The 27,724-nt window shown below is 33.5% G+C and overlaps 3 protein-coding genes across 5 annotated transcripts; 1 reads left to right on the top strand and 2 right to left on the bottom strand.

Moving 5' to 3' along the window:
• The first annotated feature begins 285 nt into the window (after nucleotides 1-285).
• On the top strand, nucleotides 286-27,634 carry LOC107999700 (elongation factor-like GTPase 1). Its single transcript, XM_017059694.3, has 5 exons — nucleotides 286-3,738; nucleotides 3,943-4,065; nucleotides 4,191-4,345; nucleotides 26,439-26,626; nucleotides 27,302-27,634. Exons 1-5 carry the CDS (start codon nucleotides 1,196-1,198, stop codon nucleotides 27,488-27,490), a joined length of 3,198 nt encoding a protein of 1,065 aa, XP_016915183.1. The 5' UTR covers nucleotides 286-1,195; the 3' UTR covers nucleotides 27,491-27,634.
• Nucleotides 5,021-15,617, bottom strand: LOC114577778 (uncharacterized). Of its 2 annotated transcripts, XM_062076639.1 has the most exons (7): nucleotides 15,491-15,617; nucleotides 14,930-15,121; nucleotides 11,309-12,185; nucleotides 7,862-8,116; nucleotides 6,206-6,356; nucleotides 5,889-6,011; nucleotides 5,021-5,805 (listed from the first exon to the last, which is right to left on the bottom strand). In XM_062076639.1, exons 3-7 carry the CDS (start codon nucleotides 12,089-12,091, stop codon nucleotides 5,684-5,686), a joined length of 1,434 nt encoding a protein of 477 aa, XP_061932623.1. In that variant the 5' UTR covers nucleotides 12,092-12,185; nucleotides 14,930-15,121; nucleotides 15,491-15,617; the 3' UTR covers nucleotides 5,021-5,683. The 2 variants fall into 2 exon arrangements, with proteins under 2 accessions (XP_061932623.1, XP_028523418.2); XM_028667617.2 differs by lacking the exon at nucleotides 15,491-15,617 and having other exon boundaries at nucleotides 14,930-15,459.
• On the bottom strand, nucleotides 17,797-26,440 carry LOC107999702 (protein giant-lens). 2 transcript variants are annotated; one of them, XM_062076653.1, is made up of 5 exons: nucleotides 25,636-26,105; nucleotides 22,340-25,415; nucleotides 19,062-19,282; nucleotides 18,751-18,922; nucleotides 17,797-18,313 (listed from the first exon to the last, which is right to left on the bottom strand). In XM_062076653.1, the coding sequence occupies exons 2-5, from the start codon at nucleotides 22,592-22,594 to the stop codon at nucleotides 18,065-18,067; spliced, it is 897 nt and encodes a 298-aa protein (XP_061932637.1). In that variant the 5' UTR covers nucleotides 22,595-25,415; nucleotides 25,636-26,105; the 3' UTR covers nucleotides 17,797-18,064. The 2 variants fall into 2 exon arrangements, with proteins under 2 accessions (XP_061932637.1, XP_016915185.1); XM_017059696.3 differs by having other exon boundaries at nucleotides 22,340-26,440.
• Nucleotides 27,635-27,724: the final 90 nt, after the last annotated feature.

The raw sequence follows: 27,724 nt of genomic DNA on the forward strand, positions 1-27,724 counted from the left end.
CTTATTAATATAAAATATTAAGAAAGTTATCTGTTCGAGCCAATTTTTTATATATTTATATAAGAAATAAATAAGTAAAGAAAAAATGTTAAGATAATTATTTCCATGTGAAATAATAAATCATTCAAAAAGTTATTTATAAATGAAAATAAAAAATGATTTATCTTTTTATAATCTTAATTTTTTGATCCATGTTAAATAACTTTATTCGATTTAACAAATATTATATTTATTCTAAAATTTATCATTTTTTTTCCTATATAAATGCGCTAAAGAAGATAGTCATAGATGGCACAAAATATCATACTTCTGCGCATGTGCATTTATATCACATAACACATGTCTTATAACTGAAATTTTCTTGCTTAAGGTTTTAATATTGTTTATCAATTTCTGATAAAGCAAATAACGATTGTTTTCGAGCAATTTTCATGACTAATTGATAAAAGTAATAAAGTAGAAACAATTCGAGCATTTATTCGTTACGTGTTATGACTACATATATGTTTTTTGGTGCACGCTAAATTTTCGACACGTTTTTTATTTCGGAATTTTTCGAAGCAATGCTAAAATTAATTTTTTTGTAACGATTGAAAACAATATTTGGTTACACAATCGAAGGTTCTAAAAGATAAAAGATCAAGCTACAAGGCAATATTTTATATTAATGGTTCTAACCTGTGAAGATAAAGAAAAGTGTCAAAAAGATTTCTCCTTTAGCAAATATATGTCCAGTGAGATTAAGAAAAAAAGAAATAATTACAACCGTCATTTTCTGACTAATAATCTGTCAGTGTTGCGACCAATTGAGCAACTGAAACAAGTGGTATGCTTTGGAAGACGACGACGATGTCAACAAAGCTACGATACATCCTTGTGTTTGTCGAACGTTACGTACTGTGGAAACAAAATAAAGTGAAATAGTGTTTACTATTATTTTATCAAGCTAATACATTCATAAGTACATCGTATACATAAAAATATATTGTACATTAGACTTTATTTTTTGACGTACTTATATCATTTCTTCGTTTGTTTGATAAAATCGACAGTGTTACGCATCTTATAATCTTCAAGATTCATCATTCAGTTTAATATTCATATTGTATTTTATATTTGTACATTTATCAATGCTTCAAAAATTCATATTTATATTTGCTTATGAATTAATCACAGAATCACAATTAATCACATAATGCGACTCATTAGCCCAGAAAAATTAAGTGAAATTCAAAGCAAACCAGCTAATATAAGAAATATTTGTATATTAGCTCATGTAGATCATGGCAAAACGACTTTGGCAGATTCCTTGGTTGCTAGCAACGGAATTATTTCTAATAAACTTGCTGGTAAATTACGATATTTAGATAGTCGTCCCGATGAACAACTTAGAGGAATTACAATGAAATCGAGCTCTATTACTCTTTATCATAAATATAATTGTCAAGAATTTGCTATCAATTTGATTGATTCTCCAGGGCATGTAGATTTTGCTTCAGAAGTCTCAACAGCTGTTAGACTTTGTGATGGTGCCATCATTGTGATTGATGTGGTAGAAGGTGTATGTCCACAAACACGTAGCGCATTATCTATTTCTTATACAGAAGGTTTAAAACCAATTTTAGTACTAAATAAAATAGATAGATTGATTACAGAAATGAAATTGTCTGCATTAGATGCTTATGTGCATCTAACGCAAGTTTTAGAGCAGGTCAATGCTGTAATGGGAGAATTATTTGCCAGTGATGTAATGGAACGTGAAGAAAAAGAAGAATTGAGAAAGGAAAAAATGGAAAACATTTCTGAAAGAAATCTAGCAGATTGGCAATCTGTACTAGAAGATATAGATGATTCCAACTTATATTTTTCTCCTGAACAAGGTAACGTCTTATTTTCCAGTGCTACAGATGGCTGGGGATTTGGCATCAAAGAATTTGCCAATATATTTTCAGCCAAATTAGGCTTTAGTGAAAAGGTTCTATTGAAAACACTTTGGGGAGATTATTATGTAAATACTAAAACAAAAAGAATAATGAAAGGAGCTCAAGAGAAAGCGAAAAAACCTCTATTTGTTCAACTTATTTTGGATAATATTTGGTCTTTATATGAAACAATAACTGTTCGTAAGGATAAAGAAAAAATAGCTTCAATGGCTAAAAAAATGGATATTAAATTGACAACAAGAGATTTAAGGCATACAGATTGTAGGGCTCAATTACAAGCAGTTTGTTCCCAGTGGTTACCTTTGGCTCGTGCTTGCCTCGATGTTATATGTGAAAAAGTTCCAGCGCCGCATAATTTAACTTCGGAGAAAGTAGAACGTTTACTAAGCGGAAACTTTGATTTCTCTACATTACCAGAAGAAACGAGACAATTAAAAGAGATATTTTTAGCTTGCGATCCTTCCCCTGATTCACCTATCGTTGTATTCATATCGAAAATGTTTCCAGTAGAGAAAAAAGTATTACCAGAAAATAAACCGAAACCTTTAACCTCGGAAGAGTTGGCTCAACGAAGAGAAATAGCACGAACAAAACACGCGGAGAAAATGATGAAACAACAAATGGGTGAAAATACAGAGCAAGATGTTAATACCAGCAATTTAAACGGCGGTCAATCTTCGCAATCAGAAAATATGGTTTCGAAAGAAATCGACGAGGAAGATGAAAATTCCGAAACTACGTTAATAGCGTTCGCTCGGATTTATTCTGGATGTTTAAGAGAGGGATGCAGTGTATACGTTTTAGGTCCAAAACATGATCCACGTGAAATATTGAAACGGCAAAAAGCGGGTGAATCTGTGATAGACGAGGATGCCACGTTAAAAGATTTGAAACCTGGAAAACACGTGACTAAAGTTACTATACGAAAACTGTACCTTTTGATGGGCAGAGAATTAGAACCTGCCGATAAAATATTTTCTGGTAACGTATTCGGAATTGGTGATCTGGAGGATCATGTATTAAAGACAGCGACCCTTTCTACCACCATTGCTTGTCCGTCTTTTTCGGAACTAACTTCACTCGGTGTACCCATAATGCGTGTTGCACTCGAACCAAAACATCCGAATGATTTGCAGCCATTGATCAACGGCTTGAAATTGCTTAATCAAGCAGATGCCTGTGCCATTGTTCACATTCAAGAGAGTGGGGAAATAGTATTGAACACTGCTGGAGAAGTGCATTTGGAAAGGTGTTTGGAAGATTTGAAGTTACGATATGCGAAAGTTGACGTAAATGTATCGGAACCTATCGTGCCATTTAGAGAAACGGTTGTGCCTCCTCCGAAAGTTGATATGGTGAACGAAGCGATTGAAAAAAAACCCGAGGATGTTAGTTTTGCTACTTGGACAGCGAATCGACAGTGTTACTTTGAAATCGACGCGAGACCTTTACCAGAAAAGGTAACTAAGATTTTGGAAAAAAACGTGGATTTAATAAAGCTGTTCTATCATTATGATAAATCACGTTCAGACAAAGAGGACGAAAGTGGAAAAATTGCATTGGACCTTAAAGTGGAATCATTGTGTTCGATGTCGGAAAAGAAACAACGGGCATTAGAAACGTTTAAAACTGAATTGGCGATTGCATTTCGAGAGGCGGGACAAAAGGATGTGTTAGATAAAATATGGTCGTTCGGGCCACGAAATTGTGGTCTTAACATCTTGTTAAACGAAACCGACTACAAACAGAGAAAATTTTGGGAAGGCCATTCGAAGTCTACGGATTCACGTGCTCCGTAAGTATTCATTAATGTAGAAAAATTAAATTTTAAAAGAAAACTAATATATAATTATAATAAATATTCGTTTTTGACTTCACGTATTATATTCCTCTTATTAATTAAATAAAACAATTAAGCGAAATAAATTTAAAATATTTTATCGTCATTAATAAAACATCTTAAATTGACACTTAAATTTATATTATCTGTGATGTATAGTTACGAAAGTGGTATGGTCAACGGTTTTCAATTGGCAACGCTTGCTGGGCCTCTATGCGAGGAACCTATGATGGGTGTCTGTTTTGTTGTGAAGAAATGGGAAATTTATCAAGATTCTCAGAGGTATAAATACATTTCATTCATATAATAAATTAGTGTTTCTTCACATTTATCTATTTTCTTCGTATTATTACTTTTTATTTAATTCGATGATAGAATCGAATATTGAAAAGAAAATATGTTATTAGTGAAAATAACGGACATCAAAATCAAGGACATGTGGATGGTGGTCATTTGATGTCGACATGCAAAGAAGCTTGCCGCCGTGCTTTCAATTCAAGACATCCTCGACTAGTTACACCTATGTATAGCTGCAGCGTTTTAGTTAATTCGGACGTATTGGGTAAGTGAGATGAATTCTAAACAAATATTTTTGTATTTTTATTTATTTCTTCGATTTCTTCGATTGTTTGTTTGCTACCTTTCCTATTTGAAATTATAATGAATGGGAAAAGGGATTGATTATCATGAGTTCATGAATATTATTATTAGATCAATTAGAAGATATTATATTATCGAATTTTTCTATATACATCTTTCATTATTAAAACGAAAAAATTTGCAAACAAGAATACAAAGAAACATAAACATTTATAAATTTGTAAGAAATTTTTATATATAGTATTGTTTTAAAATATTATAGTAAATTAAGTAATTTAAATTCATAAAAATGTAGAAAAATCTGCTCAATAGATAAAAGAATCGTTATTAGAGAGATATTAGAGAGAGTTAATTTAATAGAATATAATCGAATATGATATTAAACTCTAATCTATCTAATAAATTTTTGTCTCTTGATTTTTTTATCATTTTTACATAGCGGCCATTAAATAATCAAGTACAAAAAATATATTATTCGATGTAATCACGATTTTTGTGCATCGTTCATTGGTTTCATTGAATAACGCATCGACACAAAATCAAAATACGAGCTGAAAAATAATAATTTTGGAAAAAAATTTTATTTTAACAGTTATTTTTGTTCTATGAAAAATCAAAAGCAATTTATCGTGTGAAATAATGTGAAGATATCTTTGATCTTTTTTTTATTCTTTCTTAAAAAAAAAAAATCATAAATAAGAATCATAGAATAACGTGTTATCCGATATTTAAAATGTTATCGACATTTAATAAAATGTTAGAATAAATAATGAGATGTGTTTGGTCGCGAAAAAAAAGTATTACGATTTTTCATATTTATCTTCGGTTGATAAAGTGGGCACATTTGGAACGGTGCCAAGAAGTTTCTATACCGATTCATCACCTCAAAGGAACGTAGTTCACTGTTCAAATGAACCAGGGCATAATAACATGGTAATAGCAATTATACATTCAACGTTCGTTGCACATTCGATCGTTATATACGATCACGTCGTGTAATCCGAATTACAAAATAGAAGTCTATCAAAGAAATGGCTTTTGACACTCTTGTCGCATTACTTCAATATGTCGGAATGGATGTTACGGGTGTATTGACGTACAATTGATACAATATAACATATATATAAAACGATATATAAATAAACATTTAAAAATAGATGGATCGATAAATAAACGAAGCGAAGCGAAGCAGGGAGAGATGCTTAATAAATAAAAATATGAAATGACGCTAAGCATAATGTAATTATTTATCGTATCTTTTTTTTTTTTCTTTTTTGTTTCGAAAGTTCAGCTAATAAATCTAATCCCAAATAATTGAATCCATTAGTTGCCGTACTTTGTACCATGGAAATTTCAATCGTTCGCTCGTCTCTTCTCTGTCGTATGCAGCAGACTCCTCGTCAATTTCTCGATGGAAATGATCTGTAGAGGCGAAATTTCTTGAAATCTATCTATCGGTATAATCGTATATCGTATTAATTTTTGTAAAAATCTATTGTGCATACCTGAAACACCGCGCTTATATCTTAATGGTCGTCCTTTTCGGTTTCCTTGCACGCACATCATCCCATAAACACGAATTCCTGGTACACTCGCGTATGTTGGCTGATCGTGGCTCATAGGACCTTCTATACACAAACACACACACACACAGACATATAGTATCAAGTTTCGTATTAAAATATAAAGTCGTGTAAAATATGTTACATCACATTCACGTGTAATCGTTTTCGAAATATTCCAAAGAGATTTTAGTTCACGTGTTGTTTCACAAGAATATTATCAAAATTAGAAAATATTGTTTCTTCCTCGTATTTCTTACCCAATATATTAGCGTCGGGACAACGACATATCACGAGATAATGAGATTTCCCTGTTCGTACATTTTGTAGCGCGAGGAGAGACCAGTCTCTTGGTATTCTGCATTCGCGCATTTCCGCCACCGGTTCACATGTTTTCACCAATGTTAGAGCCTAAATCGAGAGAGAGAGAGAGAGAGAAAATTTCAAAATTAACAAATGCATCATTTTTCTTTTCTTTCTTTTTTTTTTTTAAGTTCCTTTTTGGAACAAATTCGCAAATACAAAATACAAAAATATTTATTTTTCAATTAAGAAAGATCATTCTGATCGGTTAAATTAAATTTAAACGATTAAATTTAGAAACTAACTTTCAAATTCTAATTAAAAATGAAGATATTTGAGTTGGTCTTTCAACGTGTCATCGTTGAAAGAGGATAGTTTATTTAAGATAATTATTAGAATTTATCACGATTATTTAGGATAAAAAAACATTAGTTTAACATTTCGAAAACTCGTTATACTGGTTGAAAGTGAACAAGCGTACTTTTTTTTTTTTTTTTATGCGCTATGCTCTCTAGAAAGGTTTCTGCCATCATTCTGTCGCTTTTTTTTCTCTCGTACGTCTGACTTTCGTTGTTGCAACGGGTATATGATATATATATATTCTCGAGGATAAATGAGGAGACGAGAGAAAAAAATGTAGATGGTCGAAGAGAAGATTAATCGAGTTTAAAATTTGAAAGTTATTCTTAAGATTATGAATTGAAGTATGTACTTTAATAGACAAGATTGTTTTCAATTTCTTATCTTCTCATAGAATTGACGTAATTTAATTAATTACATAAATAAATAAATAAAAATAAATGATTATCGTGTATGATGTTAAAGAAAAGTAAGAGAAAGAAAGAAAGAAGAGAGAGAGAGAGAGAGAGAGATTGCTTTCGTCTCGGAATCTTGAAACACCTACACGATTTTATCTATCCACATCCAGTTCCCATAATCCCACATAATAAGTAGTATACATAAATTGTTTATATCTCGGTATTATTAACTTTCTAAACGTTCGAACAACTTATCGTGTATCAAACGTTTAATGATAGTCATCGTAACTAATAGTCCCAAAGTCGTATGACGTTTTTTTTTTTTTTTTGGTCGGCAAAGAGAAAACGTGCCTGTGAAATTGACGATCGAGATTTTAAAATTAATCATTTAAAAAAAAAAAATTAATCGGATATACGAAAAAAAAAAAATTAAAAGAAAAAGAAGAGTTACGAAAGATGATGAAATGTCAAAGATTAAATTTACGTTGCGTCAATCTGGAATTAAAAAAAAAAATTAATACGTGTAAGTGATAATATACGTTTTTTCGCTTTACACGCTTCGACGATAAAAATCCAATTTTCGTTGCACGATTTACGTAAGAGTGGCGAGTAATTTGAAGAAAATTTGAATTACGCGCAAAATCCGGCGATTCGATGAATTGGACCGAATTGACTTCCGTTCCGTATCGTTCCGTTCGTTTCTTTTCCTTTCGTTTCGTTGTGTTAAGCGTAACGAGGTTCGATAGGCGTAACGAGAAAAAGAGAAACATTCTAGACTCGAGAGAAGAGATACACGGTGAAGCAAAGGAATAAAGAAAGGTCTAGTAAAGAGGATAGTGCGGCAAGGCGACTAACCTTGGTTCGTGGGTCGGTGACCAGCTCGGTAGTGTGGAGATCGTCGCTGTCGAGTGAGGCGCTGCAAGGGTCGCGGTATCTTCCTGGACAAGCGCACAGAGGCTGAGTAAAGTTCAGCCTAACGTAAACGGCATTGCAAACCTGCTGTACCGCGCACTCTGGTAACAAGTAGATATGCTGATTGTGTGGATAGTAGTGATACTTGGTTGGTTTTGCAAGAGCTGCGCTCGCACCCTCCGGTAATCGTACCCCAGTCTATGAATCGATCGATAAACAAGCATTTTCGTTAGACATGGCATCGAATTTCTAGATACGATGAAAATTAAACTTGAAACCGAAATTTTTAAGAACGTAAAAAAAGAAATGAAAAAAGAAATAGGAGAGACTAGAATAGAAATTGTCGTGTCGTGAATTCGCGATCGTGATGATTCTTGATGATTCTTGGTGAACCACAAACTTGATTGTTCCATTATGATAATATTGCTAAAGCTATAATTTCCAAGAGCATTTCAGTACGGGTGCCGACATTAATGTCCGGTATTCTCCAATTCTTTACCAATTTCTAAGAATCTTCTCAAATCTTGGAATAATCGAATTTTACGTTACGAACAAAGAACTGTTTCAATAACCATCATTATTTTCTTTTTCGCTATAAATATTTTTCGTTGTATCGTACAAAGTAGCTATTTATTTCTTACTTAATAGAATGCCGTTAAAGAAATTAAATTCTTATTTTTATCGTTACATTTCATTAGTCCGGTTTTTCATCCAGTTAATCGTAAGATTGATAATTAACGATTATTTTTTGCTTAAAATGTACCACGTATAATATTAATCTAGAACGGCTATTTTCATAACTGAATACATTTCATCATTCGAAGCGGATCGAGAAAATTGTCTTACGAACACATATACTATCTATGTAGTATATAGATATAATTTATGAACACGTACAGTTGAATGAGCAATTACAATAAAAGCGTGTAGCAAAGTCGTTCGATTCCTTCTTTACCCTCTTTTTTTTTTTTTTTTTATTTCTTTTCCCTTCATACTCTTCTCCTTTTCATTCTTTTCTGCTTGTTTTGGTATCGTCACGTTCCACTACCGATATTAACATCAGCCGATCCGCTCGCACGTCACGGTCATGAACACTTGCCCTCCTTTTGAAACGTTAAAACGAGCAATGCGATTCATGACAATCTTCTAAAAAAAACATTGAATTTAATATCAATATCCAAGCTGAACCACTCGAAGAATGCAAGTATTTAGAAGTATTTAGAATCTTGTCCCATCCCTTTAACTTATATATAGGTTATGTTGCGACGATTCACGAGTTTTGCGCGCGAACTGTTTCGATAAATTCACTAAATTCGTAGATGGCGTTGATAATATCGAAATACATTCAGAAGAATCGATTGATTCGATTTTATCGGAGGATATGATCGATATAATATTTTATAATCGTAATCGTAACATAATTATAATTTTGTTCATTTTTCTTTCTTGATAATTGATCTTAAGGCATAATTATCTTGATTAAAACTAATTTTCTCTCTTTTTTTTTTATTATCAAAATAATATATTATACGTGCAATATTTTAATGTTACATGTCTATCGTTACAAAATGTATATAATATTGTTTTTAATACTATATTCTATCAAAATAATCTCATATTTGAAATGAAAACTTTTAGGCCATTTTTAATGGTTTTTTCTTTCCTTCCAGTGTAAATTGCTTGCAAACAAAAATTTTGGCATTTATTTTATTTGAAATCGTTTCTCAACTCCAACTTAAAATAACTCGCAAGAAATTTACTATTTATCTATTACTTTAGTATCATTGCTATTTTATTAAATGAGATTATGCGTTTATCACATTTTATTTCCATTTTCCTATCTTCTTTTTAATCTCAATCTCATATATGAATTATTAAAAATTGAAACTGAAAATATTTATCTTTTTTACACTTTTTTTCTTTTCCATTTTTTAAAGAAAATATCGAATGATAAAAATAGAAAAATTTTTTAAATTTTGAATACTATACTTGCTACACGTTTTTGCTCTATTTTTTATCGTTTATAAAATAAAGTCGATTATAAAAAATTATTAATTGTTCAAAATATAATACACATGAGAATGTTTCACATTAGATGCAATCTGGTTTTCCAATCATGAGATAGTAATATATATTTCGTGTGAAATTATTTTCCGGGTAAAACGCAACTTGATCCTTATTAAAATAATTACCGGATATCGTGTCAATGACTTAGGATGAAAGAGGATGAGAAAGGATAAAATAAGAAATAGATAAAGGAAAACGAAATTGTTCAGGCAAAAAAAAAAAAAAAAAAAAAAAATAGCGAAGTTCATTACAGGAGAAGAATTGTTTGTTTTCGTTAAACAAAGTGCATGATTTAGTTGCAACACATCTTTGACCTGTGAAACTTAACCGCTTTATAGCAGTGTAGTTACGGTACTTATGGTATAGTTAAACATAGTTATAGCTTAAACAGTTATATTTTGCGCGTGAAATGTTCCGCGTATAGAATCCATCCTGTTTAAAAGTACACAAATGAAATAAGATGATTCATTCTTGTGAGAAAAGTGCAATTTTTGAATAATCGTTCAAAATGATCGAATATTTCCTGAATCTATAATTTATTTGCCCTTCTCGAATCAATCAAGATAAAATTTTTATCATTTATTTTATCTCGAATTTCAGTTCGAGCAAGAAAAGGTATAGAATTTTTTGAAAGAATAATGGATGTACCGTAAATGAAGAGATTGATTGATCTAGAATAATAGGCACGTATAAATTTTAATAATTTTTTTTTATACGTGAAATTTTAATACGCTGAACGTTGAATTTCCGATTATCCGTGTTATTGAATGGATACAGTTAAATATTTTTCAAGAATCATTGCATAATTTGTTTGAATTGAACAAACGAATGAATGAGTGATTAAACGAGTGAATGTGAGTGAGAGCGAGCACGTGTAGATATACAAAGACATAGAGTGTGAAAGATCCATACATGAATCAATTAAGAGTTAGAAAAAGAGAAGATTTTAAAGAGAATACAATTTAGTATGAATGGTTCATTATTATTGCTTCTAACTACACAATCATATTATACGATCTATCTGCAATCCGATGTTCTTGGATAATATTACTTTTAGAAAGTAGTTGATCATTTTTCCTTATAATCCTATATTCATTCTATCATTTGCATTTTTAAATTAATATTTTTACAGAACCATAAAATTCGAAAACCTATGCAAATAGGTTTTTTTTTTCCTTTTTCTTTTTTTTTTTACAACTCGAGTCAAAGAATTGTTTATACAAAAGATGGAAACTCGCAACGAAAAAAATGGAGAGAATAAAGGAAAAGGAAGATGGATCTTGCAAAATGAACAAACGAATCTGAAATAATAATTTTACTCACCTCGCCAAGATTCGTGTAATTCATCGTCAATTTGATCTGGGGGCGGATCTTGCCCGTGGATTCCCGCATCTCTTTCGACGAGGTCGAGGCGGGAGTAGTGGTAATTTCGTTGAAGCTGGTCGTCGACTTCTTCGAGGAAGGTAAAAAGGTGCTCGCGTCCCGATTCGAGGCGATCGTTCTCGAGGAGGCCTCGGTAGGAAACGTGGTCAAATTGGAACCGCTTGTATTTATCGCCGTTGTCGACATCTTCATCGTCGTCCTCGTGGTTGTCGTGCCGCGGTTGCTCGCCGACGGCAAGGAGCCTCCCAATTCCGTTTTCGCTTCCGCGATCGACAAGGTCGACGATGGCAAGCCTCCCGTCGGTGACGCGAGCTCGACGGACGACGACACCGCTGGCGTCGAGGTCGCAGTCGACGACGATGCCACGGAGGAGGAGGAGGAGGAGGAGGAGGAGAGCGTCGTGATCGAGTCGCCTGCCTGAATCGCGGCGGAAACGACTCCGCGAGGAGGAAGCGGGTTAGATATAATGGCATCGACGTTCTTGGTGCCGTTGCTGATTTTCGCAACGTTGGTGATGGTGGTTGGGCCGATGCTGTTCTCGTCGCTGCTCGACGCAATCACCGAACTGCTCGACTCCTCTTCGTTGAAATACGATGGCGCCTTCGCGCGCCGGTATTTCATCTTGCCGCCACTCATCAGATCGGCCTGCAATTGCGGCGGCAGAGCCATGCATCCAACCGCCAACGGAACTAACCATATGGCCGCTCGAATAGTGGGATTCATGTCGTTCTTCTTTGGGTTGAAAGATTGGAGGATAGATCGGGGGGGATAGATTTTCTTCAACGTGACTTTTCTCGAACGAAGCTCCGAGTATCTTCTAGAAATTGAAAGAAACGACATCGCGCGTTAGCATAGATTTCTCTTTATTCGACGTTGTTTTTTCCCCTCCCTCGGTAAGTGGATTTTTCATCTCATTGGAAAAGTACTTGAAGGATAAAGAGGGATTGCTCGGTCGGTAATATTGAATTTATTTCGAACAATTTCGTTTGAGTTATTTTTACACCCGCGGAAAGAGAGACATGGCACGAAGCGTGAATCGGAGATGCAGATTGTAAGATGATAGAACGAGAGATCGCGTGGAATCTCGTCTCAGATATCTTCCTTTCTCACGCGCCTCACTTCTTTCCTCTCTAGCTTTCACGGTATACCGGGAATACCATCTTCTCGTCTTTCTAAACGAAAAGAGTAGTAGACTGTGTCGGAAAGAGTCTATTAGAAGGGAGGGAAAAATGATATAAAAGAGGAGGAAGAAAAAAAAAGAAGGAAAACATCGAATGCAGAGGGAAAGTTCAAGCTTCCTTAACGGTATCGGAATTTTTTTATGCATCGAAGAGTGAGAGGGGGGAGGGGGCAGAGGGGGAGAGAAATAATGGGGCGCGATTTTCTCGACATTCAATTGAATCGTTAAATTTGAACACACTATAGCGTGCTTGTGTACGCGGGTCACGTGTGCCTCCTATTCTTCTCTGCCATTATACCACGGAATCTTCACCTTTGATCTCGTCTCTTTTGTTTTCCTCGTCAACCATCTATCTTTCCTTTCTTTCTTCTGTTCGCCTTTCCCTCTATTTTTCTTTTTTTTCTTCTTTTTTTTTGAAACCGCGTTCCAGAATTCGCGAATTCGAAGTTTCGAAGAAATTTTTTCCCTTCGTTTCTAATTCGAATGAGAATCGCATGCAGATATACGTATAGAGTGAGAGTGAAAAGTGGGAGGATCCATTTGATAAATCTTGCCTTTTGTTGTTGTATGTACTGGAAATTGATCGAAAAAGTGCAAACTATATAATATATAAGTAATAGTGAGCATAATAAGCGTTTCTAATATATTATATTTGACGTTTTTACGATTCATTTGCTCGTTACATTCTACGTCGCTCGTGTCGCTCGTGTCGCGGTAATTATAGCACCGCGCATATTCACCATGCGGATGCAGTGAAATCAGGTTAACCTGTTACATTTCTCGCGAGCCGTTATCTTCCTTTGCATGTTCAAGGCCGCGGCATGCAATGACCATGTAAAATTCACTCGAGCAGTTAACGTAGTTACAGTTGATTTCAAAGATATTATAAGTTATTCTGTGTATCACGAAGAATTATATATCGATTGGAAAAAAGTGAATGTCAATTTTCAAGATGTTTATATATATTACTTCTATAATATAATTATTCCACATAGAAAATGGAATAGAGTGAATAAAATGAAAAAAATTATACTTATTAAGAAGTAACTAGCGAAATATTTACAGAGGCTGAATACTTTTGGGATCAACTGTATCCACTTAATTACAACCCTCAATGCGTTATACGTACGCGCTTTTTCTTTCACTTATTTTCGATTTCTTTTACGCGCAAATTCTAATGACGATAAAATAAATATTATTTTATTTTTAGATTTTTCTTTTATTTATATATTTCTTTTTAACATATAATTTTTTAAATTTCAATCTACACTGCGATCTAAATACATCTAAAATGTCTATCCAATGAAGAGAAACCTAACCTCACTTTTATTACGAATCATCAAGTTATTTATTTGTTACTTTCTATTATCTAGAACGATTATTATTACGGAAACTTCTTTATTTTCTGAGTTTTTTTTTTTTAGAAATATGTAATATCTATAAAATATACAAAAAAATTCTAATAGATCAAATATTATTAATGTCAAAATTATGGGCCTGTGACAGCATAACAAATATGTTTATTCACTCCTTTCATAAGATTTAAATCCGTTGGATTAGCTTTTATGCGCATTTCAAAAGTACAATGAAACAGTTATACGTATAAATATTATCAGATGAATTACAACAGCAAGTTGAGAACTGTGATCAAGAGATAATTCTGATGAGGATAAAGCTGAAGACTTTTACACTTATAAACTTTATACATTCATTTTATTTCTTTTATTCGCACCTGTTTCATCGTCGACACTTATAACGAACGGTATCCCATCACGCGTCATATGGAAATCAAACGTGAAAATATTCGAAGTTTATCGCATCCCTATGTTCTTTTTTTTCTCTCAATAGAAGTCAGAAATATGATTGATTTATCTAGGAAGCTTTGAAGCGAGTTCGTTTCGTTCAATGAATATATCTCACTCTCTCTTCCTGTATTTGTTTTTTTCTTCATTCCTGTCCAACATTTTTAATTATTGCACGGAGAATCTATGAGAATTTGTGGAATTTGTACGTGTGGTTCGCATGACCTCGATCAAGAAAAAAGATTACTTTCAACTTCTCAAGTATGTAATTTCTTTCTTTTTTTTTCTTTTTATCCCGAATAAAGGAATTATTTCCATTTCTAATTGATCACATCCTAAATGTTTCTGCCATAAAAGACAAATAAATGTCTCAACGGTTTAAAATGGATTAAAAATTAAATAAAATTTTAACGCTAGTAATTTGAAAGTGTGCATAATCGTTTCCTTGCTTGGAGAAAGTAAATGATCTTAGTGAACGAGGAAAAAAATAAGAGGATATACTTTATTGTCGTGATATATGATCTCATAGAATATAGAAGACGAGAAAATATCAAGGATAAATAGACCCTCAGAACTCACCCTCGACCATCCAACCACGACCTCGATTTCGATCTTGATCTTGATCTTGATCTGGGTCTCGACCTCGACCCCGACCCCCGAGCACAACCTCGATCTAGTCTTCTGGCTAGTTTCGATTCTTCGCAGTGTTGCCTGTTATAATAGCAGTTTTCCCGGGCTGCGACTAAAGTTGGACTGTGGCCGACCACCTTTCTTATGTGAGAAAAAAAGATCGATAATAGGGCGAGAAATAGATCTCTTTCGATCAAATTATTCGTTAACCGGCGATATTTCGATGATCAAAAGTTTCACGATAATATTTATATCGAACGCTCGACACTCGACGGAGTTTCGAGCGATTCAAACTACGGTCTTATCGTTCAAATATTTCCGCATTTCATCCAGAGATTTTGGTTCCATCGAGAATCTTAAAAGAGAAGGAGATATATTATATACGAGCTTACGACGGAACTTGCCCGAGGAAGCGAACGCCACGCTTAGACGCGTTTCAGAGTTTCGAATGGGACTGTGAGCCTCGTAGAAGAGACATGCTGCCTATGAGTCCCGACTAGTCCCACTTACCAACCAACCAGAGACTCCTTGACTATGCGTGGAATCCTAAGCTGCATCTCCGCCAATCCTCTACCTTCCTTTGCTCCTCCATCGACACATCTACCTATCCACTGCCGACTGAATACTCTAGATCGATACCTGTAGATATATTATTTTCATCCTTGCGAAGAGAGAGCTATTAGGGGCGAAATTTGACAGAAGAGAATCGTAACGAACCTGGTTGTAGAAGAAACTTACGTACAGGATCGTTAAAAAAAAAAAAATATGCGGTACTCGATGATCGAAGCAATAAATGCAATCTTTTTTCCCCTTCTCGTCTTATTCCGTTCCCACGCTTTACTTCCTTTTCCTTGTTTCTTGCTTTATCTTCTTTATCTTTTTCTTATTCTGTATCTGTATCTTTTCTTTTTAATTAATATCTCTCTTCCTCTTAATTTTGATCTCATAGGGATTAATAAAATACCCTTACTTCGATAAGAAAATATTCGTATTCTTATTCTTTTTTCGTTGCAAATGTCAATTGAATTAGTATTACCGTTAAATTAACAAACGTATGAGCCAAGTATTTAAATTTACATGGAGTTAATTGCGCATGCGCATGAACCGTACTCGAAAAAAGCGAAAACGGAAGCAAATCGAGTAACATCGATAGCAACGGTACCGCTACTTTTCACGCGTTCGATCGAATACCAGAAAAATATATCGAGCATGAAATCATTCTGGTTCTCATCGGGAAACTAGTTACCAGTTTATTTTATCTATGCACCGTCGAAACCAGATCAGTGAACGATAGATTTGTAATCTGACATGGTCTTGATTTTTTGCATACTCTAGCCCTACATCTCCGATCTCTGTAACATGCTGATCCTCCCCTTGCAAATGTAACCAATCTATATAACGATTTCTTTAATGTATCCACTTACACATTATAATGCATGTGTAAATGATACGTACTATCTACAATAGTGATTTAATTAAATTTACATGTTATACTTGAGCAACCAATATCGAAACGTGTTAATATACGCGTAATAAATTATTGCAAATTTTAATTATTTTAATTATTATTGCATTCACATAATATTTTTAATCAATTTTTATCAATGATATTTTTGAATATCTCTTTTTTTTTTCACTTTTCCATATTATTTTTATATTTTCTTACAAATTTTCTTACATCATAATTTTTTGATAAATTTGCTTTTTACAACGTTCATATTTTTTTGAGCACAAATTGTTACGAATGAATACGAACGCGTATATATAATTATAATAGCACATTATCAACTGGTAATTTAATTATTAATGTAGCTTGATACATAAAAAGATGCAATATTAAATTATATATTTTAAATGCAAAAAATTAATATTCGAACATGGTTTAACTTTATTGCTCACAATTCATGGATTCACAATTCATTCATTTCTAATCGGTAACTTTCAAATTCTTAGCTATGTAAAGAAAGCGTTAATACTTTACAACTTGAAAACTTTCGCCATCTAGCGTTGCATGTTGGAAACTTGTATCAAACATTTAATTTATCGACTGAAGAAAATTTATTTATTTTTATGAAAAGTGAAAAAAATGGGAAACAAATTTTATTCTTTAAAATTGTTATTATTTTATTTAATATTTATTAATTCATATGATTTTTTTTTAATTTAAACTTTGACATAATCTAATTTAATTATTGTTCTGTTTTAATTCGTATATTGTTAAAGAAATAGAAAATTGATGATCTTATTATATAATCTTAATAATAATAATCTATTAGTAATTGTAATTTATTAATAAATGACAATTATATAATATATTAATAGTGATGGCGCAGTTAATAGTGAAATTTATTTATTTCACTTTTTTAAAAATTAAATATTTACAAACACGATATTACATAATTCTTAGCAATATAATATACCGAATACAATTCACAGATAACATCGTTCCCAAAACAATCAGTAAATAGGGATGTTATAAGTAATGTTTTTTAGTTTAAATATGTGATCATTATATGACATCCTATATAATACAATACAAATATATATAACAAATATTTCCCATCAAAACCGAACGGAATATTTAACGTTCAATATTTTTTATTATTTTCGATTAGAAACGAGAAAAATTTAAATTTCCTCATCAAAATGGTATCATATTTCGATGTATAAGTATATATAAATCAAGAGAATAATGCGGTGTTTAACGTATTTAATGAGTTCTATTCTCTCTCTCTCTCTCTCTCTCTCTCTCTCTCTCTCTCTCTCTCTCTCTCTCTCTCTCTCTCTCTCTCTCTCTCTCTCTCTCTCTCTCTCTCTGGACGGTAAACTTATAGATTCAAAATGAACGGAAATTATTCAAAAAGATCCAAGTTTGATACAAAAGTTGGGATCAATTGAAGTTAATCGTTTTCCGTGATTTTTTTCTTGTTCTTGTTCTTGTTCTTCTTGTTTGAAAAATGCTTTGACAGTTTCATAAATCAACAATGCATATGCCGATCACAAATATCACAATGGATGTTTTCTCTTATTTCATTATACGATCATGTACATATAATAGTGCGATACGTTTTAAATTTTTTAAATTCAAACGTTATAAATCGCTTCGGAATGATGCGATTGCGAAGGTACGCAATACCCACTATACGTTTTAATCTCTAATACACCGGAATAGGATCTTGCTGGAAGTGAACCTGGATCGGTGTGCCTTCTTGGACATCGATGACCTTTTGGGCACTGACAAAGAGGCGATGCATTCACCTCTTCAAGCTGCGAACTCCGTCTCTTTCGTACAGTAAACAATCGACAAGGTTCTTTGTGCTGACAACGTAATCTCTGAAAAGATTAATTTAGTTCAAAATTGACATTCTTCTATTCAAACATATACAAGGATATTCAAAATATATGCATGTATGCGAGATACATATACATATTTTTTCGTTACTCGAACTTTTCTCGCGAATATACTACATTCGGAAAATCATTCTCATTATTGAGAAGGATTGGAATCTTTTTCGGATCCAATGAAGCGAATAATGCATTTAAATTTTTTCAAATATACTTGAAATCTAAATTTTTCTTTTATTCTCTGTAATCATATTATCGAGAAAGATGAAATGAGGTTAGAGTTCCGTATCCCTAGCACGAACTGTGAGCTTGTAACGAATAAATATACCATACATATGTATATTTACCACGTACGGAAGCGGAAAAGGGAATGAGAATGCATACACCAACACAAATGCGAATACGGACGAATGAAAAAGACTTACACTTTGAGGAGAGCACGCAAATGCATAAATAAATCCTGGGTTTCCCTCGGAAGACCTATAGGCTTGTCTTCGAACTAGATAAGGTACGCTGCCTGGTCGGCATCGGCAATAAACTCGCTGAACCGTTGCATTAGCCGGTCCCCCTCCAGGAGCTAAGGTCCATGTGACGTCTCTGTAAACAGTAAACGGCCATCTTGTATACGAGACGCGTGTATATCTGTGTTAGACGCGTAAAGCATTCGCGAATCGGTACGTTTGATCGTTCCGCTACTTGATGTATACTCTCGATTAGACGGACGATCGCGACTAACTTGAAGTAACGACAGATGGGTAGACGTTTCACCGGCTCGCAAAGCTTGTACTGCCGTGTTTTATCAACTATCGTATGTCCGTCATCTCCGTGTAAACTACTGGGACAAGTACGACCATCCGGACAACGGCATTGCCTCTCGACCCAAGGTGATCCGTATAAATCCACTTTGCTGCAAACTTCACTTCGGTCCGAACATTCGGGCAGTTCATCTTCACTGTCCTGAAAAATTATAATCAAAGAGAGATACATCTCTATTAGCATTTTATGCATAAAACGTAAATATAATTAACGTTTAATCGAAGATTCTGAAAATCTATTTTATAATCAGATTTGAAATAATTGATTAAGGTTAAGAATAATTCGACTTACTTCACTTCATTATATCGCTGATCTAGAAATAATTCGATTGTCGTGTTCGATATTGTTATATTAGTTCTCGATTTTGTTAAAAATCGATTTTAACAAATTTTTAATTTCGAACTATAAGAGTTAATCGACCGAAGAACGAAAAACAACACAAAGATCCGTTAGTCCTTTGAAATGAAGACTAATAAAAGCAACAACACGATCGATAGCGGATCACGGTCACCACGTACCGTTCTCAGCTTGACCCCGCTTCACAAGAAACGTTCGGCCTATAAAGGACAGATAAAGGACCAGAGAAGATATACATGCTTAGTACCTTGAATATCTACTCAATATATTTATTTATTATTTCCTCATTTTTGTTTCACATTTCATTTCTGTTTATGTTTTGCAAATCATAATTTTTAACATTTAACTTAATCTATTTGAAATAAAAAAGCCGTAGAATGTGATTTGACGATTACATTGTCATATCGTTAAACATTATTTTGATCGTATCATCGATAACTTCGATTTTGAAAATAATTTTGGAATATCTCTCGGAAGAAGATATATCATCACGTTTAACGCATTAGGCAATTTTCATTTATATAATTTTTATAATTTAAGATCTTAAAAAAATACATTATATACGATTTATTGATTGATAAATCGATTAATTCTCGATTTTTGAATAACTGTACCATGAATAAAAAATGAATCAAAGAAAATCCAAGATTGCATTAAATAAGAAAAGAATTTGCGAGCACGTGTGCAAGAGAGAAAAACCGATTGAGCAAAGGAAGTTCTGTGTAACATGCTCAAGAGGTACGTGCCTCTCTGTTAAAGAATAGACATCTGGTCTAACTACACTATTCAAACGGCGTCGGTCAATCCGCTGAATGAGGCAATCACGTACGTCCTGTCGACTCGTCGTTTGCAATCTACGTGCTGTTCGAGCACCTAAGCTAAACATCTCAAATTCCCTTTCTTAGATTTTTACCAGTATACGTCTTCTTTTCACCTCTATTCCACATCTCTTTTAATCTTCATATTTAAAACTATCAAATTAAGTATAGAAATAAATAAGAGACAACGAAAAGGAATTTAAATTCTCATCTTCCGATTTTAACAACAATAATCACAGTTGTAACAATTATGCAATTAAGAAATATACAAATACTTAGAAATATCGATGAACATGTATCGAACATTACGTATTTAACTTCAATTTTATTCATATAAAAATTGATCCTTATAATGACATTGAAATCCGAGCTTTAATTTATAAAAATCGAATTTCACTTTCCAAGTTTCCAATATCTCATCATTAATATAAATCTATTTATTATAAATACTATAACTATCTTCATCTTTAAAATCTTAAAATACTCTATCGTTTCGAAATATTCGAGAAATCATTTTCTTTGCTTTTGCCTTTCTCGATTTCTATAAAATTCGTATAGATTACGTTAAAAGATTCATGAAAATTCGAATATTTATATCATGAAAAATGAAAAACACGATAGAATAAAATAGAATCAATTTTAAGAAGAACTGTGTTAATATTATAAGTATATCGGGCAACCAAGCCTCTTTTAAAATGATTGGCCACTTTTTCCTTTCTCTGTACCTTCTTATTGCCGAGTCCCTTCCGTTCTCCCATATTCCCTTCTCTTTCTTCCATCCCCACCTTACCTCTGCCTTACCGTTCCCAGAAGATCGTACGTATTAAAACCTTCGGTGGCTGCAAACTAAAATGGGATAATAGGGAGGCCGGAAAGGCTGCGCGTTCCATCCGGAAGTTCTCACGCGTCTCTCGCTTCTCTCATAGCCACAGTGAAAATGACACCTGGTTCTTGAGCCATAGTATGTATAATAACTATGCGCTCGTGTGCGTGTATGTATGTGTTCCGCGTTCCGTGTATATTTATATATATATGTATACGTATATATATATATATGTATATATAGTTACGTATTATGACAGATAATCCAAGGAATATACGCGGCGATCAATTAAAGATGTGAGCTTAGAATTTTATCTCTTTCTCTTGTCTTTATATCGTTTCTCATAATTTTTATGAAACTTTTTACATTGTATGGTATATTGTTATTCGCTTATTTTCCTATTCCAAATTGCCAAATTATGCAAATATACACTATAACTTTATCTCATATTATAATGCAATTTTCAAGATAATTTATTCGTTATTTTATTATTTATTATTTTATAATTGCACGGAATATACTTGTATATTTAAAAATTTCATAAAATAATGGAATAACGAAAGAGAATGAATTGAAGAAACTTGGTCATATAAATGTTTGATAATAGCGATGGGAAAAATGCCGAAGGAATGTCATTTTCAAATTGATCACACGATCACTTTCTCTTTTCTCTTTACATTAGATAATTCGAAGAGTATAATAATAAGTATTGTACAAATATCTTTTTGTTTAAGAATTTAAGAGTATTTATTCTTTTTCATTAACATTTTCCATTAACATGGAGGACCACGACGTACAAATTTTAAATAGAGATATTTATCTCTTACGATAATTTTTCACGATTAAAAAACTTGACTGTCTTCTTATAATCGTAAATTAAATAACAAATTTTTCGAAATAAGTAGAAAGCAAGATTTAATATAAAATCAATGATATATTTTTTAACGAGATCATTCGTTACAAAAATTTATTATTTAAATCATTTGAATAATCACGGTAATTATTTTTTCTATGAAGTATAAATTTTAATGTAGTTGTTAAAAATGATATGTTTTATATATCAGCGAATACATAGAATAATTCATAACGTAACAGGTGAACAAAAGGTGGACAAAACGTTATAAATACATTAATAATAATAACTTAATAAGAGAAAAAAAATCGAAGATAATATATTGATTCGAATCAACAGGAACTTACCCCGATTTGATAAAGGACTCTAGGCGGTTGATGTATTGGTCGATGTTTTCTCTTCTGATCGATCAAATCAAGTTCAATCGCTGTGTCTTCGAACTCTTGCAACTTTGCGAGATACTTCCCGTCGTCGAAAGACAAATATTCATTGAGAAATTTTTGTCCAGTTTCGTCGAGTTCCACGCCAAGGAGGCTACCTTTGCTCTCACGAACGAGCAATTGCCCGAACATTGCTAACAAAAAACAGATCAAATCGGCCATTCTTTCGCGCACGCGCGATTCTTCCTGGCCTTTTCCTTCCTTCTCTTTCCTCTTTCTTCCTTCCTTTTTCCTCTTCTCCGCGTCCAACAAAATAATATATCCGATACGTAAGTTTTTACTGATCGGTGATCGTTGCGATCACCGATCATCGAACGAATGCCTCTATCGCTATGTAAACAATGTGGTCGCCAATTTTCGAAGAAAATGAAAGGTGAAAAGTCAAAATAATATCGTCAATAGGATACATTTGCACATAAATATATCACGATTCATTGTAACCATTTATTTTCCATTTTTCATCGACGCATAATATATTGAAATCGATCTCGATTTCTTATAATATACCGTTTCAATGAACTCGACTCGAGATATTGTATTTCTACAGCTGTTAATAATAGTTTAACAGAGATACGTAAACGTTACTAATCATTTTCCCATAATTGTTCCTCGCACAAATTGTTGCGTCGCTGAGCATAATAGAATATCTTTCAGTTCAAAAGAGCGTTAGTCGATCGAAAGAGAAATATCAATTTTCGAAAACTATTTTTTTTCTTAACCATCCTCTCTGCTTATCCATCGAACGAAACTGAACAGTAATTAAAATTGATTCGATCTTCTCTCCGTGCGTAAAATCGAATTTTCCAGTGTTTCAATCCCCTTATCGCGTTCAGTGACAGAAAACACATTCACCGACAGTGAAACAACAGCAACGTGGCTGTTGCTGCACACGCTCTCGAAACAGTCACAGCTCTCAGTGTACACGATCGTTAATGCACGATATACCTCACGCTATTTCTCGTGTCCTTGCGTTCTCCGCGTTCTATCTTCTTTATCATACGTCCTACGTACTCAGCATCCTACGTTCGAACGGTCTTACGATTAATGTTTTGCAACACGATTCGATTTAGTCCGAGGTTAAACGACTCGCAACATTCGCGGTGCGTCGTGCCTATACTATTCGTTCGACTGAACTTCTAACAGCTAGAGGCAAAACATGAATGAGTCTCCCTTCTCTGCTCTTCTTTTTCCACTCCATTCCACTTTACTCCACTCCATTCCACTCCGTTCCATACTACCCCACTCCACCCCACTCCATTCTACTCTCCACTCCACTCTACTACACTCTACTCCACTCCACTCCACTCCACTCCACTCCACTCCACTCCACTCCACCCCGTGCTCTTCGCTCCATTCCACTCCACCACACCACACCATACCACACCGCATCACTCTATTCCATTCCAATCTACTCCACTCCACTCCACTTCGACTCTCTTCTTTTCTTCCATCCTTCTCCTTCGGATGCAACCACCGAGTCCAAGCCACACTCGTTACTTAGACTTTTCTTGCTCTGCTTTGCCATCTCTCTCTCAGGTTTATTCTTCGTCCTCCTTTATCCTATTCGCCTTTCTTTCCCCCCTGCTCATACTTCCTCTTGCTTTTTTTCGTCAACTTTTATCTCCTCTCCTTTATCCTTTCTTTTATCCTTTTGTCCCTTTGCTTCCGCCTTCGTTTATTTTTTAATAGCTCAACTCGCCTTTATATCTGTCTGTACAGCTCCTCGTCCTCTTCGCGATTTAGTAATTTTTACCGTGCAAAAGAAAAAACGGTGTTTATTCTTCCCTCGAGAATTTTTACTCTCGAACGCGTTACAATACCACGATGGAATTAACTTGCTGTTCTCGTTTGTATGGAACGCAGAAACACGATGCTAATACAAGAATAGGAAAAGAGGCCCGTGTCACGTGTAACATTTACCAAGCATACTTGGAAATATCTCGGGATAGGGACAACGCGAAACACATAAGTAATCGGCACAGTCCACTACGTAGCGCGTAAAAACGTGTGGGTGGTGGTTGGTCGACGCGGTTCTCAAGATCATCTCACGGGTTTGTATTCGAAAAGATATTACCGTCGAATCGAATTAAACTTGGTTGGGTTAAACTGTCAAAATGGACCGTGCTGCACACTTTGGATGTATTTTTTTCATTTCGAGTATTCGTTCAAAGTCGAACGTTCAAAGATGATCGACAATTATAATATATATTCCAATAGCAGATTCGTATCCAGTCGCCATAGTCGCTCGTTCAAATTACCGTCGTGTACGAACGATTGTTGCGTGCTGCCACTCTATTATAAGCGGCCAGTTGTGTAACATAGAGGCAATAAATCTAATTACGCGACGGTAATAATAAAAATTACTTGTATTTGCAAAATATTTACGCATTTGAAAGAATAAACAATATATATATTTATATGTATATGTATATATAAAATATATTGATAGTTAATGTATAATGTTAAAAATGTTGGTTATTAAATTTTTTGATCTCTCTTTAACCTCTTAAATATCTTAAATTTCATCGTTATTTTATCGCTCTAATTAAAATCAACGTTTAAAGTTACAAAATATACGGCCCCAAATCATATAAGATTTTCCAAAGAGCGATCGTGAGTTTGAGGATCGCTGTTTCATTGATTGAGGCCGCGATCCATTCACTCATACTTTTTCTCTTTTCCTTTACAGTTCTTCACTCTTCTCTCATTTGTTCCCTCTGTCTACCTGCATTGCTGTACTCTTACTCTCCTTTATTTATAAAAACGAATAGGAAAAGAGATAAGATCCCGATTCTATCTGATTTTATCTCGTCGCGTCAGATCGAAGAATAGAACGGAATATATATAAGTCAAAGCGAGTAAAATAAGATTATTTCACGATTTATATATATTTAATAATTCATTCGTTCATTCCTTTCCGTTTCTATTTGCTTGCTACGAACTTTTTCTCATTTTAACTTTTCTTTCTTTTCCTTTGATGCATCTATGTATAAAGTGTAAATTTAAACGTGTAAATATGCGAGAAAAGAACTCGGAATAACGATAGATGTACGATAGATAACCTCGTTAAAAAAAGGCTAAATCTGTGATCTCTAATCTGTGATCTTTTTCCTTTACGTTTAATTACTGCGATTTCATATGCAATCTTTTAACTCATAAATAATACATGCGTGTTTAAGACCTGAGTTCTATGTTATTTTTACCTTTGAAGATTTGTTTTCCTATGTTGGCGACAATTCATTATAACGTTTTAATAAATTCGCTCCATCTCCACTTAGAGAACCACTGTGTGTGTGGCATGAATGAATTCTTGCCCGTTGAGAGAGGAGCAAGACTTGCTTACGATTCGACGAGGAGTTTGAAAACAAGGTGGGGTTGAGAGAGTAGAGCATCGAGGTAGAGAAGCTAGTAGAGAGGGGAATTGTAGCGTTGGAAGTAAAGTTATAGAGGTGAAACTCTCAAAGAGATTGCAGCATAGTAGCGAGAGAAAAGGAAATAGCGAAGGAGAGAGGGAAATGTGTTTGTATGTATGCATGTGATACGCGGTGAGATCGTAACGTTACCACGAGTAGGTAAAAAAAGGGGATACACCAGATTCTTGCATGTACCGGCAATGGGAGAAGGATGGAAAAGGGCAGGTGAGTGCAGGTGCCGCAACCTACGACCGGAAACTATGTTCTTTACTCTTTGATTGTAAATGCTGTACAACTCTATGTCTTTACCGTCCTAGCGAAGAATCTGTCGACCGACGGAGAAATAGATCGTCTTAACTGGGAAGGGAGACATTATCCATATAACCTAGAAATCTTTTTTGATAAAACATCTCCTATATATTTTTTATACAGTATGTGAAATTTCGTTTAAATATACTGTTTCAAAATCTATCATATTTTAGAAAAGCATAATTCAAAATTAATGTAAAATTTTTTAATTTTCTATATTGTTTAAATAATAAAAAAAAAAATAATAATAAAGAAACAGAAAAGAAAAAACAATTTTGTTTCAGGGAAATTATATGCAGTGTTTGGAAAAAGACAAGGACGGGTGATTGCCGCGGAAAGTGCCCTCGGATTTGGTGGACAATTTCGCGTACTTGCAACTTTACCTGTACCGGAGAGTTTTCAACTTGCCAGGGAACTGCGAACTCAGACATCCGGGCTGGCCAGTCCTCAACTGGTTTTCAGTCATTGGGAGGCAAGTTTTTCCATGTAAAGGGAACACGCGGTCAATATCTCGATATTTTTCCACTTTTCAATATCACGAAGTAATTATTAAATATTCGCAAAAATATATAGAAATATTCTTTGTTTTTCTTTGGTCGGTTCTATATTATAATTAATCAATTATTAATTAACTGCAAAAATCAAAATGATTTTTTTCCCAATAAATATACTATCATTTATAATAATCATTTGTTTATCTATATGTAAATCCTTATTTATTTTTATTTTTCTAATTATTTCACGAATAAAATGATATACATAAAGTTATATATATATATATTCTAAATATGAATAAATTAGCATTTCATGATTTTATAAAAATATCAAGAAATATAATCCGCTTAACAAGACTATGTAGCAACATATATATATTTTCGCTTATTTAATATAATATATTGTAATATACTTACGTATATGTATATATATATATATATATATATATCTTATTAAAAGCTAAAACTATCGATTTAAACTATTATATGCGTTTAATAATTTAATGTCATATATTAAAAATAAAAATTTTGCAAAAATATCAATATTAAAAAACTACTATTATTACTGACTGGTATTGATAGTATTAAATGAATTTTATAATATAGTAATAATATTATATAAATTAATATAATATTAATTATTTTATTCGTAGATAATCGAGCAAGATCCTTATTGGACGCCTTCCACGGACGAGGAATATCTACATTTTGGTGACAAAGCAGATAGTGAAAATAGAGCTAAGAAATATATAGATGCAGTCCGTCGACGCAAAGGTTTACCTGTGGATTCTCAACTTGTTACGCATGCGGAAAAACAACGTACTCTTTCCAAGAACAAGTAATCCTGGATTACTAAACTATGTTATACTTTTCTTCGTGCGATTTTCCATTCAGGCTGTATATATCATCCAGCGCATGCGGCATTACGTTTCTTTTATATACACATTGGATATATCAACAGCCTGAATATAACAATTTAACCAATAGTTCGAGTTTTATTTAATTTGTAAAAATCTTCCATTTCCTAAACCCTTTTGCACAATTTAACTAATGATATTAATGAAATTTTACAAGTG

Source organism: Apis cerana, linkage group LG6, assembly GCF_029169275.1.
Source record: "Apis cerana isolate GH-2021 linkage group LG6, AcerK_1.0, whole genome shotgun sequence".
Lineage (NCBI taxonomy): Eukaryota > Metazoa > Arthropoda > Insecta > Hymenoptera > Apidae > Apis > Apis cerana.